This window comes from Staurois parvus, unplaced genomic scaffold (assembly GCF_062004578.1).
Source record: "Staurois parvus isolate SC_StPar_1 unplaced genomic scaffold, SC_StPar_1.0 ptg000565l, whole genome shotgun sequence".
Classification (NCBI taxonomy): domain Eukaryota; kingdom Metazoa; phylum Chordata; class Amphibia; order Anura; family Ranidae; genus Staurois; species Staurois parvus.
Window position 1 is genome coordinate 374,690 of NW_028318361.1, and position 20,919 is coordinate 395,608.

Consider the following 20,919-nt stretch of genomic DNA (forward strand, 5'->3'; position numbering starts at 1 on the left):
ATTCTCACATAGTGTCGCAGTGCTGACTTTCTTTGCATTGTTCTGCATTGAGGTCATGTGACACAACTTAGCTTCACAGTCAGTAGGAACAGTCAGTACTGGAGCTGGAGACTTCATCCTGCACTTCTGAAGGTGCTGTCAGGAGGCACTCCAACAGAGGTCTTGTGACAGAAGTGGAACCATGGAGAGTAATACAGGAGGAGTGTTACTGGCCGAGTGAAAACAGAGGGAAAAAAACATAAAAAAAAATAAAGCAGCCACCACATCTAATAATTGGTAAGATGCAATATATTACATTTTTGGTTTTGAATGTAATACCACTAAATCAGTTCTGGACATTTTCTAAGTGAATAGGCCAGGAAACGTTAAAAAAGTCATGGGGGGCAGTGCCCATGTATCAAAGCAAAAAAGAGCAAAAAAATTCCAAAAATGACAGAGAGCAATGATTTTAGTAACATTCAAATTGAAAAATTAACAATGCAAGGCTCTATTAAATAGCATGCCTGGGGGAGGCTACGACCCTGCCTGTGATTTGGTGTATCTATATGATGTATACAACCCATTACAGCAACACCGACATTTACAAAGAAAAGAATGTGTTAAAATCACTAGCAAAATGACATTTCCCTGTTGCTTTGTTCTGTTTGTAAACAAATGGCCGAGGATTCTTTTCATCTGTACAAGATTCTTGTCCTAGATGAGGATCAATGGGGCCCACATGCAAAATAAATGGTGTAGGCTTCCCCAAAAATTCATATGAGGCCCTTCAGGTCAGGTAAATTGTAAGGGTGACCCCCACACAAAATTAGGGGTGGGGTCCTCCTTGTGTTTCATGCCAGACCCTTTGGGTCATTTCTAAATATGGTAAGTGATGTCACCTGGGAGAAACCTCCCCTTTTATTTAAATCAGCTGTAAGAAGTGAACAAGCCGCCGTTGGGGTATGATCATGTTGGTGGGCATCAAGTTTTTTTTTCTTTCAGCAAATGTCACACATAATGATTGATGTGGATCTAAATAGCTGGGAAACATAATTAAATGGATGTATATGGGGGTGGGGGGATTATATTAATTTATATTAAATTTAATTTATATTACATTTTATATTAAAAATTATTATTTTTTTTTTTTATTGAAGGCCTTGTCAAAAACTGTGGGTGTGTTTAGATTTTTTTGTGAATGAGTAGGCATAATATGTACCCCTTATGCATTCCCATAGGGTGGCATTATCTGGTGTCCCCCAGATTGTTAAAGGGGCTTTCAGATTCTGAGAATCCCCTTGCTCCTGTTCCTGCCCAGGTTGAGGGAATGTGGCCCAGTATGGTTCAGGAGGAAGGGAGGCACGCTTGCTCCCCTTTCCTGCATGCTAAGAAAAGGGTCTGGTATTTATATTCTGAGGGGACCTGAACATTTGTTTTCTTGATTTTTTCATAGGGTTTTTCCTTAAATCTTTGATGAAACTGAAGGGTCTAGTATGAAATTTTTGCATGTGGTTCCCCTAAAATTCATACCAGACCTGGGAGGCTTAGTATGAATTATGGGAGGACACCCCCCCCCACTATGTTTTTTTTGGGTATATATATCCCCAGCTCCTTTGCTTACTTGGCTAGGGATTCCCAGACATGGTAGTAAATAGGGAAGAGTGATGTCACTAGTTGTTAAGGACTCAGCATATTTGCATCCTTAATAACCCCTGACAACAGCAATCTGTCATGTATAATAAAGGAAACAATGTCCGCTGAAATGTTCAGGCATTTTCCCAAATGTCCAAACAGCCAAGGTTTGGTTTGAACTCCGGAATGAGCAGTAATCTCATCCCTACTCCTCTATTTCCTGCAATCCTACCCAGGGACGGTGCCCTTGGCAAGATTAGCTCCTTGCATCCCCCCCCCTCAAAAAGATAAAACTTCACTTCTTCTTTACCCCTCCTAGCAAATATTCTCTCTCTCAACCCTCCCACACCTAGCAGAGATTTCAATCCCACCTACTGCTTGAAATCTCCCCTGAATCCCTCCTCCTAGCACAACCCCCTCCAAAATTCCTTTCCCAGCACAAATCCCCCCCCCCCCAAATCCCCCTTCATAGCACAAATCCCATCTCCTAGCACAACCTCTCCCAATCCCCATCCCTAGCACAACTTTCCCCCAATCCCCCCTCCTAACACAAATCCCCCCTACTCCCTCTCTCCTAGTACAAATTCCCACCAAATCCCCTCTACTAGCATGAATTTTCCCCAAAATCTCCCCTCCCAGCACAACCCCCACCTAATCCTCCCTTCTAACACCCCCCCATCCCATCTCCTAGCACAAATTCCCCCCTCCTAGTACAAATTATATAATGATAGAGCATAGACAGTTGGTATCATTGGTTAGTTCCAACATAGAGGTCATGTCCATTTCTGACCATGCTCCCGTCACGATGAGATTATGAGTAGGAGGAGGCCGAGATAACACAACTATATGAAATGCTCATACAGGATCCCAAAGTAGGTTAAGGCGAGAAATTTAACACTTTTTTTAGCTCAATGAGACTAATGAGGTCTCGGTAGCTACAATATGGGATACACATAAAACTTATAATAGGGGAATACTGATTTTGATAGGAACAGAAAAAAAATAAAGATGGTGACAGAAGAGCTTTACAAATTGGAACAGCTACACTAAAAAAGAGAGGAATAGATACATAAAAGAGATGAGTTAAAAGATCTTTTGGAACAAGAGTCGAGGAGGATATTTAATAGGGTCTCAAAGGAAAGATACCAGTAGGGGAATAGACCTGGAAAATACTTAATGAGAAGGTCAAAGAGCAAGAAATCCAAAAATTTTATAGAAAAAATTAGAGATGGGAAAGAAGAAATATTGTATGATACCTCTGATTTGCTAATAGGTTTCAAAAATATTATAGTGAACTTTATATGAACGGTGGTGATCAAACGGAAAGGGAAAAGGAAAAGAAAAGAACCATGCAGAAATATTTACGTGAAGTGGAGTTGCCACGATTAGCGCAAGAAAAACTAGAGACCCTTGAGAGACCTATTACCCTGGAGGAAATTAACTTAGCCTTAAAGAACACTGTGGGAGGTAAAAGCTCAGGGCCGGATGGATATTTAAAAAAATTTAGAGATCTTCTTGTCCCTAAAATGTGTAGGTATATGAAAGCACGGAGGGAGGAGTTGGAAATGAGGGAGGAGTCACTGCAAGCTCATATAACAATTATTCTTAAAGAAGGGAAGGATAGCTCACAGTGTGCCAGTTATAGGCCTATATCATTACTAAACATAGACAGTAAATTATATACTAAGGTGCTGGCAATGAGACTGAAGGACTTGATGCCTGAATGGATACATCTAGATCAGGTGGGTTTTATCCTGGGAAGAGAAGGTAGGTATAATGGTTTGAGACCCTTGATTCTTGTACAAAGAGCTAAGAGAGAGAAAGAACTTATAAGAACTTATAAAAATTCTGTATAAGTTCCACATGCTCCCGGTTCACTTTCCAGGGTCTTTTTTTGGGATAATAAAGAAGATGATTACTAAGTTTATATGGGCAAATAAGAAACCGAGAATCAGTTACGAGGTCCTGAGTAGAGTAAAAGGGAATGGGGGTTTGGGCTTACCCAACGTAAGGAATTACTATCTAGCAGTGACTTTGTCATGAATATTAGATTGGACATTTAATTCACAAGGGGAAGGATGGGTAAAGATGGAAGGGATTTTAAGTAAGGCACAGTTAGAGAAGATTGTATGGATACCACATAAGTTTCTCACATTAGATGTTAACATGACACAAGGAAAGTTTTGAGTATATGGGATTATGGGATAGAATGTATAGTCAAAAAGGATGGAAATATAATTCAATATCGACTCCCTTGGTGGGAAACGGAGTATTTCCCCCGGGGAAGGATACCATTTTTGGGAAATGGATAAAGGACAAGAACACACATTTGAAGGATATATTGAATGAAGGGAAATTGAACACTTTTCAAAATTTAAAGAAGAAAAATTATTTATTGATCACATTTGATGAGTGGCGGTACTTTCAACTAAACCGTTTTGTTTCAAGTCTCCCACAACCACTGAGGACATCGGAGGACATGTATCCATTTGAAAAATTGTTCGATGAAAAAATAACCCCAAAACGTGTCACTTCTAGGATTTATAAGATCATTATGGCTATGGAAGGAACTGATCCTCTGGGGTTCTTGGAAAAATGGGAAAAGGAGCTTGGAACAGAATTGAATGCACAGCAATGGAATAAAGTTTTCAAATTAACAAATGAGGTGACAAATATGAGCACAGTGGAGATGAACTATAAATGTTTACTTAGATGATATATTACACCAAATGTAGCCTACAGGCAACAAGGAGATACTTCACCTCTGTGCTGGAGAGGATGTGGAGAAAGGGGTACAATGGCACATCTATGGTGGGGTTGCCTGAAAATACGGGATTACTGGCGGGAAATAATCCAATACATTCAGGAAATATGTGGGATAACTGTATAGAGTGATCCCTAGAGGTGTTTATTTTATAACTTTGAGCCTTCAGTGAAATGATATAAAAATATGGTACTTTATCACTTAATTAGGGCGGCTAAGGGTTTGATTCCCAAATTCTGGCAGGTTGCTGAAGCACCAAGAATTAAAGAATAGATAAATAGAGTTAAAAATATCTATAGGATGGAGGAGCTATATCACATGGAGGAGGATAAAATGGAAAAAATTCAGGAAAATGTGGTGCAGTTGGTTGAAATGTAAAACCTCTGAAAGATATATGGAACTTGTCGGAATTGGGGGGGAAAATTAGAAGTCAGGAGAGAGCCTTAATTGAGAATCTGAGAGAGAGCAGTATCAGAGATAGATATATATGAGAGAAGATATAGTTCAAGAAAGAGGATGTGGATGGGGAAAATAGATTTTTTTTGCAAAAGTGTTGTTCTTTTTGTACTGGAAAATCAAATAAAAGTTTAAATTATAAAAAAGGGGGAAAATGCCTGTAAAAAAAGAAAAATGCAACCACTAATCTAAGGGCCAGTGAGCTGCAATATATTACATTTTGGGTTTTGGGGTTAGCTATGCCTTAGGAGGCACCTTTCCCTAACCATAGCACCTGCAATGACTGAATATAAATGCAAAGAAACACCTTGAATTACATTACTTTGCAGTTTATTATATGTAAAAGAACAGTAAAAAGTACAGGTTGTGCTCACCAGGGATACAAAATATCTAATATATTGTCCACTCCATTAACCATTCTTGCCGTACAATAAATACAACACAATAAATAGCTCAGATATAAAGCCGGCACCTCTAAGCCAAAAGAGCAGATTATCGGCACTGTACAAAATGAGTAATAATCAGGGCGCATAGCGGCGAGGTTATCCTAGGTAGCGTTATATATGATGCAGCCAATAGCATACACAGAAAAAGAAATAGATACAAGATTCCTTCATAACTTCTCTCTGCCGAGAGCATTGGGGTTGACGTTACGACAAAGCCTCATGGTGCCCGGGATGGTTGGTGCTCGAAGACTTTACATCAGCTTCATCAGGATCCAGGAGGAGATCAGAGCAGACAAAGTCCAAGGCATGGGGAAACCTGGAACAACACAGAGAAAATATTAGGAATGGAGAGGGAAGTGCTTCATCCTCCAATAACATCACATAGGAGATATTAGGAATGGAGAGGGAAGGGCTTCATCCTCCAATAACATCACATAGGAGATATTAGGAATGGAGAGGGAAGGGCTTCATCCTCCAATAACATCACATAAGAGATATTAGGAATGGAGTGGGAAGGGCTTCACCTTCCAATGGAAGATCTTCTGTTCAATCCTAAGTTTTCATTGTAGTTGCAGTCTGATGAAAGCCAACTTTTATACCAGATTGTGACTATGGGAATTTAAAGTGTATGTACAACCAAAATTTTTATAAATCTGGATGCTATAGAGATAGAATTTGAACTCTTGTCAGTCTAATTGATATGGGGCATCATTAGAGAAATTTACCCTCATTTACCGTCAAAGTGACTTTTACCAAAAAGGCATTGAGGGAAAATCTGCTACATGGACCCAAACAGCAATAAAAAAAAGCTGGCAGGTACTTTGACTTTTCTATACTCTACTTAATAAAAAAAAATATTTCTGTCTGTGTTGTTGGAGATTTGCTTTCACTTCCGGTTTTGTAAAACAGTTGCCACTGGGACACTAAGCAAAGGGAAATTTCACCAACATATCCCAAGATGGCAATAAAAGCCCAAAATGGAGTCTTATTCTTTCGAACTATTTCTAAGGCTGAGAAAAAAAAAAGCTGGATGTACTCATTAATACAGAGATCCCCTCCACTGTAGTTGTGTTGACCACATAGGAAGTGATGGGAAATCTGACCAGTGGGGGGGAAAACAATAAATATCACCAACAAAAAAAACAAAAAACATTTTAATACAATATTTGTGTCATGGAGCATTATGTGTTTTCCAAAGACAGCACAACAGAAGCTGTTTGCCTTCAGACTGTCTCTTTCTAATTGAAAGTCTCAATCATTGCTAACAACCCTTTAACTTTATGCTTTTATAATCAAACTAACATCAATACATTTTTAGATAAATACAAACTGTATGCATAGAATTATATGGATAGGTCAAAGTTCTCAGTCAGTGTTAGAATTAGACAGGTGAGATGGGGGGAAATGGGAAATTTGACATATGTCTATGGAGGAGTTAATTATTTGTGTAACAGGAATCTGCAAAGGCTGAAAAGGAGACAATATCTTTGCTGAGCATTCTTCAATGCAAGCAGTGTAAGTACCTAAATGTGATCTGGTATTGGCCTTTTGCCATCCCTGTACAGGAGAAGAAGAATGGGAGAGCAGCACAGTGGCTAAGTGGTTAGCACTTCTGCCTAGTAGCACTGGGTTTGTTGGTTCAAATCCCAACCATGGCACTACCTGCAAGTAGTGTAAGTACCTAAATGTTACCGGGTATTGGCCTTTTGCTGTCCCTGTACAGCAGAGGTAGAATGTGAGAGCAGCACAGTGGCTAAGTGGTTAGAACTTCAACCTAGCAGCACTGGGTTCGTTGGTTCAAATCCCAACCACCGTACTACCTACACAATGGGAGCTAAATTGACCCTAGTATTTGTATGTATGTAGGTATGAGAGTTGGGGACCTTCGATTGTAAGCTCCTTGAGGGCGGGACTGATATGAATGTGTAAATTGGTGGTGCTATATAAGTACCTGCAATTAAAATAATAAATACAAGTGAGAGGAAGAAACAGCACAAGGATGGAGTACTAATCATGTGCTGCACACAGAAATATTTACAAGGAGCATGCGGAGAGGACAGGGGTAGGCAACCTGAGAGCCGCAGGACTACAAGTTCCATCATGACTCTGCAAGTCATAGCTGTAACTGTCAGTTTTATAATCTTTACAATGCCTCATGGGAAATGTAATTCCACAACAGCTAGAGAGCCACAAGTTGCCTACCCCCGGGATAGGAGGAGGGGTACATGACCTAATCAGTGTGCTACTGTCCAAACTGGGGGTGGGGAGAAGACACCACTGTATTCCTAAGTGTAACAGTAAAAATGGCGTCATCCTCATGGCTGTGCTGCGTGGCAGAGTTGTGTAAAACTCAGGAACGCATAGACAGAAATACAAATCCGTTGGCAGGTAATATGGCTCCCCTATCTGTTAATCATCTGAAAATGTAGATTTTTCCTGGAATTCAGCTTTAACCTCTTTATGCTGGTGGCAGCTGGTGCTTTAAATGTACCCTGATACCCAAAGGTCGATAGGAGGGTCACCTGATCACGCTGCACTGTGATTTGCTGCACAGTGCTGACTTCATCCGGAGCCAATCCTACCAACTGCTGATTATATTGTGAGCTATTGGTGACAGCTCGGTCACAGTTCTGGGGGTGGGGCATATATGCAGGGGATGGATGTTGAGGTCCACCTGCCCTTCCCCCACATATAAGCATGTTGTTGCTGTAAATGGGTTGAACATGTTTAATTACACCTCTTTACACCATGAGAAGTCTCAATGTAAGAGTTTACTTACCGCTAGCAGAACTGACATCTGTATCGTAAGAGGAATCAGCTGCAAATAAAGAAAAACATTTCTGTTAATTGGAGATCTCAACAGGACTGAGACTCATTCTTCTGGATATATCGTATGACATTCACATTCACTGGAGGCTGAAATAATTGTGTTGTGTTCACCGTAGACGTGAAAGCATTTGTAAGCCCCGACAATAAACCCAAACAATGGGTTGGTCTGGATTTGGGCTTTAATACATGTGACTGAAGGAACACGGAAAATTACTGTAACAAAACTGTGAACCTGAGATGACTTACCTGCATCCAGATAGAGACTGACTTTTCTTGCAATTTTCTGAGAAACACCTGATCTGGATACAGAGGGGCAGGTCTGTAAGGAAATAAAAGTAATTCAACAGAAATTCCAGACAAGTGAAATCGATGAAGAAACTGCAAATTGTATCCAAGAAACACCACAGCTATGCAAAAGTCACAACGTCCCCTTCATGTTCCTTTATCTGTGTTATCCCCACAATGGAAACAGTGGAGGATGCGGGCGCACCAGGTTCTTCCATCACTCCAGCGGTGAGACTTCCCTGGAATAGTTTACATTTCCCCTCCACATTGGTTTCAGTCACTCCAAGCCATATTCCCCAATCACCTATTTATTCTAATTGTATCGGGGCAGCATGGCACCATCCATTGTCTTTGTTTGGGATGAGCATGAAGCCATCATTTGTCTTTGTTAGGGATGGACTTGGGTTTGAGCCAAACCCTAGCGCATCCCATGTTATGGCTGCAGCAGATGGGCAGAACTGTGAATTCTGGTGGTGATATCTCAGTATCAGAAGCCAGCACATAACTTAATTTGCCACGTTTGTGTGGAGTTGACCATTAATTCAGCTACTTTGCTCTTTACACACAGCAATGTTCTACCTGCTTGGTTAGCAGCAGCAGATCTGGTATTCAGGAGGAAAACTGGTATGTTTATGCTCGGTGCTCATTATTTTTTAAATATATTTTTGGTCCATAAACACCTCTATGCATCTTAATAAGGCTGCGCAATAACCAGAAAGCCAACTGTGGACATTTGGGCAGCGCAGTGGCTTGATGGTTAGTACTCTTTGCCTTGCAGCACTGGGGATCTTAACCTCCCAGCCAGAACACTAACTGCATGGAGTTTGCATGTTATGTTTGTGTGGATTTCCTCCAAAATGCTAGTAGGATTCTTGGCACCTGTCTAAACTGTTCCTGTCACGGGTTTTTTCTCAGAGAATAGGTGCAAGAACTCCCTCCTTCCAAGCCACTCTTTGTGCCCACCCTCCACCCACCTCTGAGTACTGTCCCTTAGTTCCACCCCCTACCGACCTTCCAGTATCGCCCCTTTTAAAAAAACACAGAACAAAGTATAATTTTGTATTGCTAAATAATTTTTTTGGAATTTGTTAATGATAACAAAAAGCAGTAAAATAGATCCCCCACAGCCATCAACAATACCCCCCCAAATAAAATACCATCCCAGCAACGATAAATCAAAACCAGCAACAATAGTTCCCCTTACAACAAAAAACCCCTAAACAATAGATCCACCATAGCAACAATAGACACCCTTTAGCAACAACATATTTGTCAGCAGCCAACAACAATAGACCCCCCACAACTAAATACCCCCCAACAACAATATATCCTACCCAACAGCAATAGACCCCCCCCAGTAACAATATCGCCCCCCAGCAACAACTGACCTCCTTAGCAACAAAAGACCTCTACTTCCCAGCACTCCTTGCTCTTACAAACATTCTATGCTGAAGGTGCCGGAACTGCATTTCCCTGCGTTCCTGTTGCAGAAAAGCCCCGGTTCCTAATATGTGGGTATGGCTAATGAAGCCCTGACTGCTCCTTCAGGCACAGAAATCACAGAACATCCTCTATGTGTACGTTGAGTCTTACCACGTTACAATCATCAGTGCAGAGTTTAAGTTCAGCAAAGAGATAGACGGTGTTAGAACTGGTGATCTTGAAGACTTTCATTGCAAACCGAGCTTCAATGCCGACTCCATTGCTACTCCCTGTTAGCTGGTCAGTAGATATATCAGTAGATGGGCACCTGGATACAGAAACCTTTCATCAGCTTTCAGTTACTGTAATCTATAGATTAGAACACAATACTGGTACATACTAATAGAGCTGATCAATATATGGGGTATGTTCAATATATAAATACTGTATCTATCTATCTATCTATCTGTCTATCTATCTATCTATCTATCTATCTATCTATCTATCTATTATCTATCTATCTATCTATCTATCTATCTATCTATCTATCTATCTATCTATCATCTATCTATTATCTATCTATCTATCTATCTATCTATCTATCTATCTATCTATCTATCTATTATCTATCTATCTATAATCTATCTATCTATTATCTATCTATCTATTATCTATCTATCTATCTATCTATCTATCTATCTATCTATTATCTATCTATCTATCTATCTATCTATCTATCTATCTATCTATTATCTATCTATCTATCTATCTATCTATCTATCTATCTATCATCTATCTATTATCTATCTATCTATCTATCTATCTATCTATCTATCTATCTATCTATTATCTATCTATCTATCTATCTATCTATCTATCTATCATCTATCTATTATCTATCTATCTATCTATCTATCTATCTATCTATCTATCTATCTATTATCTATCTATCTATAATCTATCTATCATCTATCTATCTATCTATCTATCTATCTATCTATCTATCTATCTATCTATCTATCTATCTATCTATCTATCTATTATCTATCTATCTATCTATCATCTATCTATCTATTATCTATCTATCTATCTATCATCTATCTATCTATTATCTATCTATCTATCTACAGTATTTATCTATCAATATAGATATATAGATATACAGTATATATTATAGATGGACAATACATGGCATGTCTTCCTTATTTTATATGTATTTTATAGCTGAACAATTCTAGGTATGTGTTCATTATATTGTTCCTGTTATTCAGAATTAAAGTCCTCAATTCACAGTCATTGTGCCGTACACAAGAAATGATTACATGCTCTGTGACCAGTATTTCTTCACACCTCAGACCTACTCACACCTACACGATTTTCTCCCTGATGTATTTTCCATGGAGACAAATGAAATACATCAAATTGCATGTATTGCACTCTGCTTAATTGCAGCATGCTCCATTTTCCTCCAATGCGCACCAACACATTGCTGTGAACTGGAGGTATAATAAACAACGGATTGTCAATGCATTGGGCCTGCCTTGAGCAAAGGAACCCATCAATTGTGGTGTGAATGAGCCCTTCAATGGAAAACATTCTGTATCAAGCAAAAATAAATGTTAATAAATGTTAATTATGTCACTTTAATAAGTTGTTTGACCAGATTAGTTCAGAACTTCTTGGCAACACTACAGCAACCTACCTCCTAATATATCTGTTTCTGGGCATTTAGTGAATTATTTCTGTAGTCAAAGATCACATAGAATTGCTAACCGGCATACTGTGTACTTACCCGTCCTTAAGAAGATAGTAATTGAGGGAGCTTGAGTTGGTAGGAGAGGCATAAATATTCACCACTGAGAGATTGGAGGTTCTGGCATCCAGATCTGGTACTTTCACAGAAAGGTAAATAGTATCTTCCACAGTCAGGATGGAATCGTCTGAGAGAAGGGTCGTATATGTGCTTTCTTTAAAGGCTGCCATTACGGCTGTATAACTTGTACCTGCTGTAGGTCCATTTATTTCTGCGGTCCTGGAAAATAGACACAAGACAAAGGTCACCTACCAAGAAACCCTTGTAGGTATGTGGCCATGCGTCTATGTTATCACACAGAGAACTGACATTATTTGCAATGAGGATAAAGAACAAACCTATTAGCTATTTCCTTTAGCTCTGTGTATTCTGATGGAAGAGATGAATCTGATATACAATTTAAAAAGCACCACAATGGTTTTAAATGTTTATAAAACAAACAAAATAAAAATACTTTGAAAGAGAAATATTCCAAAATCTTTTTTTTGTCTGTACATCTCTTGTGGGTCACAGGAGTGCACTAACTCTTCTGTGACCCAGATTGCCCGCTATCATCCGACATGGCACATCCTCTACAGACTGTGGAAGGATCCCGACAAAATTGTCAGGATCCATTTGACTGTCTGAATGACAGCTGGATATGCCTCTCAGCATGTGACTGAGATCTGGAGCCAGCTGCACCCACCCCCTCCCCTGACCAATGCTTCTGTGAGTGCTGGAGGAGCAGAGCGGAGAGGACATGACTGACAGTCACTTGTCTCCACTTGGAGAAGACTGAGAACTGGGCAGTAAGTAGTCATGTGATTGCTCACATCTCAGACTTAGAGCCAATGTGGGGCAGCTGCAGAAACACACCAATTACACCATTATGACAGCATACAGATGAGTATCCAAAAAACCAAACCAGCGCTCATATCTTCATGGTGACTAGGGGTACTGTGACTGTCATTCACTGAGGTGCAGCCCTTGGAAGATCAGGAAACCTTGTAACTGGTGAAGAAAACCAAAAACATGGCGCACTCTCTTCGTGCATTACCGTGGTGAAACACGAGCTTATTAAAATGCATAAAAGTGCATAGTCACAAACCAAAGGAGAGCTCTGAAGAAAGGAGTATGTCTCCCGAAATGCGTCAGCCTACCTCATCAAGGGTCTCCCGTCATTTGGGACCGTCACCACTGAGTCTTTGTCTCTGTTTTTATCTCCTTTGGTTTGTGAGTATGTACATTTATGCATTTTAATAAAGTCGTGTTTCACCACGGTAATGCATGAAGAGAGTGCACAGATGAGTATGTACTAACATTTATAGGGAAAGTTGATCCAGGGAATATCCGATTGCCTCTCGGGGATCAGGAAGGATTTTTTTCCCCTGCAGAAGCAAATTGGATCGTGCTTTGTTGGGTTTTTTGCCTTCCTCTGGATCAACTGTGGGTGTAGGATTATAACTTTTTTCTTTATGGTATAACTGGATGGACTTTTGTCTCTTTTCAGCCAGACTAACTATGTAACTATGTATGTTCATTACTTTTTAAATCCATAAATCTAGAAGAAACGTACCACGCAGGGGCGGACTGACCATTTGGAAATTTGAGAACTGCCCGAGGGCCCGAGGTCAGTAGAGGCCCCATGAGATGCCCCTGGTACTTTTTTCATAGGCTTTTTTTAGTTTGGGCAAGGACACAGGGGCCCCATGATCCCCTATTGCCCGGGGGCCCCATGAGTTGTCAGTTTGCCCCTGGTACCACGTTTCACCACGGTAATGCATGAAGAGAGTGTGCCCTTCATTCATACAGATGAGTATGTACTAACATTTATAGGGAAAGTTGATCCAGGGAATATCCAATTGCCTCTTTGGGGGATCGGCACAGAAGACGGCCGGTGAAACCAGCTGTGGTGAGGATATTGCTGGACCGAGGGACAGGTAAGTGTTTGTTTTTTAAAAGTCAGCAGCTAGAGTTTTTTTCAGCTGGAACTCTGCTTTAAGCACCTCATACAAGAGTATATGATGGAATCCAATGTCATAAGAGATAGTCAACATAGATTTCTGAAAGACCAAAAATGTGTAATAATAATTACCCAAGTTTTGGGTGCAGGGGCACATTAAGGCTGACATTCATATACAGCGGGTAAGAGCAGGAGACATTCATGACAGCGTCATTTTGTGTTCGGATCGGATCCGTATCGGCAAAAAGATTCAGCTGATTTGTGTATGTGATATGGGTGGAATTTATCTGTAGAGAGAGGAAGCACATAAGTCATTAGACGAGGTCAGAAAACTCCCCACCATACAGTAATCTGCACATTTACAGATATTTACTATTAATGTCAGTGTATTCCCTGACAAGCGAAAAAGGTCGCCTTCAGTTTTTTTAAAGCAGAACTCCGGCCAAAAACAACCAGATAAAAATAAATACCCCGCCTTCTACCGTGATCCCCGGGACCCTTTTTCCTTTTCTTTAACTATTTCTTTCTTCTCCTCTACTCTTTTTTTCATTCTGTTCTATATACTGTACTGTATATAATTTTTTCTTTTAACCTGAAGCATTTTGTATAATCACTGGACCCATTTTGTGCCCAAAGGATTGGCGTATCCACACTTCTCTCATGGGGTTACACATAATGCTTTGTATGCTGTCTTCATGTTTACTTACGGATTCATGAGAACCTAATGGACTTTTTAATTACATAAACTCCGTACACAAAGAACAAAAACAATGTTGCTTTATTAACAAACCACATCTAAAACCAGTGGCGACCCTAGGGGGGGTACGGGGTGCACTGAGTGACACCATCACAAGGGGTGCATGAGTAGGATGCCAGCAGAGCTTCTGGGTTCTGTGAAGGTCCTGGCCAGTTATTGGGGTGATCCCGGGTTCCCGGCACAGTGACAGCTGCCTCCGGTGTAGTGTTAAAATGAGTATCCCGGATCTGTGAAGATATGTATCCCCTGAAGCAACGGCACATGTGCCAGATTCAGGCCGAAGAAGCCTTAGTACAAAGCTGCCACAGTTAACCCCTTACAGGATGCAAACCGCTGAAGCTGATCCTGTGGATCACTATGGGTCGCAAGATCAGTTAACCCCGAATAGGTTCAACCTTCAGGGGATATATATCTTCATAGGTCGGGATACTCATTTTACTGCTACACCGGCACCGCTCCTTCCTCTCTGGAGGGGTGACACCACTTCTTACCGCACAGGGTGACACCAGCCCTAGGGACACCTCTGTCTAAAATGTATCTTGCATATATGTAAAATTGCATTGCACAATTGGAACACAGCATGTCTCCCCCCCACCAACCAAACATTACAAACTGATTCCAAAAGAAATTGGATGGAGATGGTGGATACAGTTTACTTCTTTCAGAGGGTGGGGAATATCCAAGCTGTGTGGAAAACGCTGGGGACATGGCTCTATGACATTTTCCGGGGTGTGACCTTCTACCACCCAATGGTCGCCCCCATTTTCTCCTTTTCTACTGATGAATCCGAGATCTTCATATGCTAATCAATACTGCACTTTGTTATGTATCTTATCATTTCATTACACATTGTAATCACATTTCTTGTTTGCTTCTGTAACTCAGTGCATTTATTATGCTTTATGTTACCTAGAGGAACTGCATGTTTATTCCTCTTCACTGTTATTTCTATCCTTGGATTCATCTGATGACTTGATACTATCAATAAACTCCATTGTAAAAAATAAATAAATAAATACCCCAAAGATAAAATAACAAAATACATGCAAAATTCAACTTCAGTTCAGTGATTCCCCCTGCGGTATTTTTTCTTTGCCAATTTATGTGCTCATTCTGACAGCCAGTGTCAACCCATTTTCTCTGAGCCCAGGTCCCCCTGGACTCCACACCCCCAGCCTGTGACTGTACAGTAATAAGAGAAGCAGAGGACTGATGAGCTCATCTCTCTGTCTCTCTCCTAATATCAATATAATCTTTGTCAGCACATGAATTAACTAGCTACTTGTCTTGTACTTATGCGGATGAGGGGGGGTGTAAATTCATCAGGACATTGGGGTAACAAAAAAATTCTTAGGCTTTAGTGCAATCTTAATGTGTTCTGTTGAGCCTGGGGCATATAACAAAAGTTTTTGTTTTGTCATTTCTTTTCTTGCAAGACTAAGTATCAAATAATACATAGAAGAGAAAACATTCTTTTGAGAACAAAGACAAAAAAAAAACATAACAAGTGTTCTACATTTTCTCTACTCCATTAAAATCCTAAAACAGAACATTTTTGTCCATACATAATTTAATGGATCTGTTTTTACTTCTCTTGTATATCAAACAGTCAGACCGTGTCAGGAGAACTTACCTCAGTACTAGTGTTACAGTCATATTTTATCAATGGATGATGAATGGTCATCTGCGATATTCCACCCACAACGTTACTTACTGCAGAACAATTGGCGTCGGTGCTGTTCAGCCTAATATCAGACGTATTATAACCATGTGCTTCCAACCAACATTTTGGCACTTGTATATTGAAATATCCTCCATCACAAGTCAAATTTGGAAAGCTTCCTGTAAAAAGAGTAAATTCATTCAGCATTTCTGAGATGAGAGGTGACGGTGACATACTTGATGTACATTATACACTATAGGGGTTTCTATATATACCCACTTTGGGGTGGCAGGAGTGACCAGGGACTGGGGAGAAAGCAGCCAGAGAGTTAGAGTTAAAGCCAAATTAAATTTCCAGTTTACATACAGTACAGGCTGTTGGTGGTCAGTGTACCCCCTTTCCATACATTGGTGGTCAGTGTAGAGCCAATCAGGGCTTTTTTTCAGTGGGAACGTGGGGCAACCCCATTCCGGCACCTCCAGCACTGAATGTATGTAATGGCAAGGGGTGCTGGGGTGTGCTGGTGGGTCTATTAATGCTGGCTGCTGGGTGGTCTATTGCTTTCGGTGGGGGATCTATTGTTGCTGGGGGGTTCAATTGTTGCTGGGCAGGATCTACTGTTAAGAGGGGGTCTACTATTGCTGGCTGCTTGGGATATATTGTTGCCGGGGAGTCCATTTTTACTTGAAGGGATCTGATGTTGAATTAGAGGTCTACATTGGTGGTCAGTGTAGTGCCTCCTTACATTGGTGGTCAGTGTAGTGTCCCCTTACATTGGTGGTCGATGTAGTGCCCCTTACATTAGTGGTCAGTGTAGTGCCACCCTATATTGATGGTCAGTGTAGTGCCTCCTTACATTGGTGGTCGATGTAGTGCCCCCTTACATTAGTGGTCAGTGTAGTGCCCCCTTACACTGGTGGTCAATGTAGTGTCCCCTTACATTGGTGGTCAGTGTAGTGTCCCCTTACATTGGTGGTCAATTTAGTGTCCCCTTACATTGGTGATCAGTGTAGTGTTCCCTTACATTGATGGTCAGTGTAGTGTCCCCTTACATTGGTGGTCAGTGCAGTGTCTCCTTACATTGGAGGTCAATTTAGTGTCCCCTTACATTGGTGGTCAGTGTAGTGTCTCCTTACATTGGTGGTCAGTGCAGTGTCTCCTTACATTGGAGGTCAATTTAGTGTCCCCTTACATTGGTGGTCAGTAGAGCTAAGGGTTCCGTTTGAACAAGTCAAGTATCTTGGGTTTTTAGGCATTTGGATCCCAGTGTTGGTCATGTCCATAGATGCCCCCCTATATTGATAGTCAGTGTAGTGCCCCCTTACACTGGTGGTCAATGTAGTGTCCTCTTACATTGGTGGTCAGTGTAGTATCCCCTTACATTGGTGGTCAGTGTAGTGCCCGTTACATTGGTGGTCAGTGTAGTGCCCCTTACATTGGAGGTCAGTGTAGTGCCCCTTACATTGGTGGTCAGTGTAGTGCCCCGTTACATTGGAGTTCAGTGTAGTGTGCCCCTTACATTGGTGGTCAGTGTAGAACCCCTTACATTGGTGGTCAGTGCAGAGCCCCCATACATTGGTGGTCAGTAGAGCTAAGGGTTCCGTTTGAACAAGTCAAGTACCTTGGGTTTTCAGGCATTTGGATCCCAGTGTTGGTCATGTCCATAGATGGTCATTGATATCTCCAGGGAGACCCCACCTTTTGTATATATCATCTGTCCCCCACCAGATCTGCCATTCAGCGGGAGTGAAGCAACAAAAGCAGACTTATCTGACAGGCAGAGTTTGCTCAAGGAACCCCATGCAATCTGTGGAAAAACCCCACGATTGCACAGAACTCGGGTTCAGTCTGGTATAGTCTGGCACACCGGAGTCCTTCAGAAGCTGAAGGCTCTTTTCAGGATTTCCCCGATACAGACCTCCCTAAGCCACAAATCTGGGTGCAAACAGTGATTGTTTCTTTGGGAACACGATAAGCCGACTTCAGTTGGGTCTTGCTATGGTCTCCACTCCTGACTCCATATTACACACAGCAATCCCAGTTTGTATGTTTATCTGCAGACAGTCAGATTATTCCTGTACTATCCACCATTCATGTTCAGGAAGTCGGGGGGCTCATTCACACCAGGGCACTCCATTGCGGTTCATTTAGAATCCTGATGTAAAGTGACCATTGCACCTTCCCACTATTTAATGTGTGCTACATGCACCTCATATGGTTTATTCTTAGAAATACATTTTATTTCATAAATTCAATATTTGATTTCAAAAGGCTCCCATTCTGACTATATTATATCATACCATACCTGAGTCTGTATAGAACGTTGTATCGCACATGCAGGCAGTATTATTGTTACAGATCTCATCAGGATTACAGGTAGCACTTCCACAGGGTACAGACGCAGCCACTGGAGAGACAGAAAAACATTAAAGTGCGCCCCGTGTTCCTGTGTGGAAGTCTAAACAGGTCTCATATCAAGCTACTATGTGACACAAGGATCACAACAGTTCAAATACATCAGCGATAATGTCTAGTTTGTTTCAAAGTTCTCCACAGCAATCCAATGATTGTCCAACCGCTGCAACTTGTATCCGAGTGTTCCAATATACAAACGTCTACCAAAAGTGTTACAATTCATAAACAAAGTGCTCCACAACCCTCTTCCCTGCGTTGTAGTCACCCGTGTTCCTGAATAAGGCGAGGTTCACATATATGTAGGTGCCGGAATTTGTGTAAATCACACGCATTCCTGCACCCTCAGGCAAACCACGCTGATATTCAGCAGATACGCGGGGCTGCCATTCATTCCTAATCTGTTTTGTTATCTGTTGATCCTGCCAGAAATCCAATGCTCTCCTGTGGACTCTGCAGTCTTATCTCATACAGGGTTATCAGTCCTGTCAGGTCAGTTTATTGCCCCTTCCTCCTATCTTACACAGATGAGGAAAGGGGGAAGGATTTTGTAGTCCTATGACACTGCTTGTTCATAGATACAATATGGAGAGTGGGAGATGTTACATGGAGGCTGGCAGGATCACCAGGTGAAAACATGTGAGAAAAAAGAATAAAATAAAACAAATGCAGCCACCACTAAGAACCAGCAAGCTGAAGTATATTAGATTATTATTCTCGGGTTTAGATACATTTAAATTACAGAATGGATCTCCCTCACTCTTTCTCTGTCTATCTGCCCTTCCCCAATTGTGCCATCTAATTTCTGGGAACTATCGCTGTCTCTGTATTCCAGATGTGTTATTATAGGATAAAAGGACATCAACGTCACTCACCCGCCATGGCAGCGCACAATACAGAGAGCAGCAGTGTTGTCTTCATGGTTATCAGGGACCCTGGAAAATACATCCAGTATGAGCAACCAAATTCTGTTTGTGATTTAGCAAAAATCAGAAAAAAAAGAAAAAACAGAAAGAAAAAGAAAAAAAGAAAAAGTCCTGCAGAGTTTTGCTTTCATTTATATATATTTTTTTCCATTAAAACCCAAAACAAATACAATGGAAAAAGTAACGTCCATATATGTTACAATATTCATGATCTTTATTGACTATGTAACATACTAGACTTATATATATAGATTTATAACTATAAATATACAATAAGATTCAAGCCAGTAAAGTAATACAGTAAAACCCAAAATAAAACAAAATAAATACAATGAAAAAACAAACAAACAACAAACATCCATATATTTTACGATATTCATTATTTTTATTGACTACGTAACATACCAGACCTAACAATATTTGATAAAAAATTATTTCATATATATGTATATGTATATATATATATAATTATTATTCTTAATATGAAGAAGAAGAAGAGGAAGAAATAATTTATAACGTGAAATAAAGAATAAGATTCAAACCTGAAGAGCAATACAGCAAAATACAAAGTAAAACAAAATAAATACAAAGAAAGAAAAAACATTCATATATTTTACAATATTCATTATTTTTATTTACTAGGAAAAAACATTAAGATTCAAACCATTAGAGAAATACGGTGAGCTCTGGTTCACACTGAATGTGACTTTGAAATCACGCTGCTTCACTTAAAGTAACACAATTACAAAGCCGCAGATCAGTGAATTATCTTGATAACAAACCAACATTCTGAAAATACAGAGTCACCAATGGCAATCTCCATCGTTCTCGCATGACATCCCCTCCCATCATGGAGATTGTACAGCTTTAGAAAATGACAATTGTATCCTTAATGTCTGCTATCAGTTGTAAATGACTTAGGAATTGTATACTAACCGATAAATGTGGTTTTCAAACGTCCCAGGTCTTCACGAAACTTCCAGCAACTTGATGATCTTCCAACAAGTGCGCAAAGTTCGTTGTCGGTTGAGCTTTGCTACCTTTAGGAGAGACAGTTGGATGTTGGAGGGGATCTGTGGACAATTACTGATCTCTCAGCTTCTTATATACTCATTGGTCCAGATGGAATGCCATACGTCTACCTTGTGAAGAACGTAGAAGGTTGGGTGACGTTAGAGTACATGGGCCTCACTCAGGCAGGATTTAGCCCCGAGCTGTCTCGATATAACTCAAAAACAATTCTTATTGGCTGAAATATTTTTCTGGAGGCATTTAATGTGTATAAAACGTCAGCAAGTTCTATTACAAAAATAAACTTTCAACATTTTAAATATTTGTTTAAAACACAATTTCGGACACTTTTTTTTCTGTGCCCAAAAATCTATTATCGACAAACTATAAAGGCAACTAAACTTAGAAAGGAACTTCTCCTATTTGTTGCTTTTTAGTCTTTACAAAACAGAAGATCAGGCTTTTGAGATACCAAACCCCAACAAAGGGTATAAACAAACCCATTTTATTGTACAACAAATAGATTAAAAGTCACATAAGATCATATATGAAGGACTGACTAAACTGGTGGTCTCAGCAGCA

General features: G+C 40.3%; 1 protein-coding gene across 1 annotated transcript; it reads right to left on the minus strand.

The window, feature by feature from the left end:
• Positions 1–5,144: 5,144 nt before the first annotated feature.
• LOC149450681 (pancreatic secretory granule membrane major glycoprotein GP2-like) lies at positions 5,145–20,406 on the minus strand. The gene is made up of 10 exons (XM_089691616.1): positions 20,263–20,406; positions 19,276–19,335; positions 18,294–18,395; positions 15,959–16,167; positions 13,701–13,855; positions 11,606–11,845; positions 9,985–10,141; positions 8,353–8,425; positions 8,057–8,095; positions 5,145–5,593 (listed from the first exon to the last, which is right to left on the minus strand). Exons 2-10 carry the CDS (start codon positions 19,319–19,321, stop codon positions 5,529–5,531), a joined length of 1,086 nt encoding a protein of 361 aa, XP_089547742.1. The 5' UTR covers positions 19,322–19,335; positions 20,263–20,406; the 3' UTR covers positions 5,145–5,528.
• Positions 20,407–20,919: the final 513 nt, after the last annotated feature.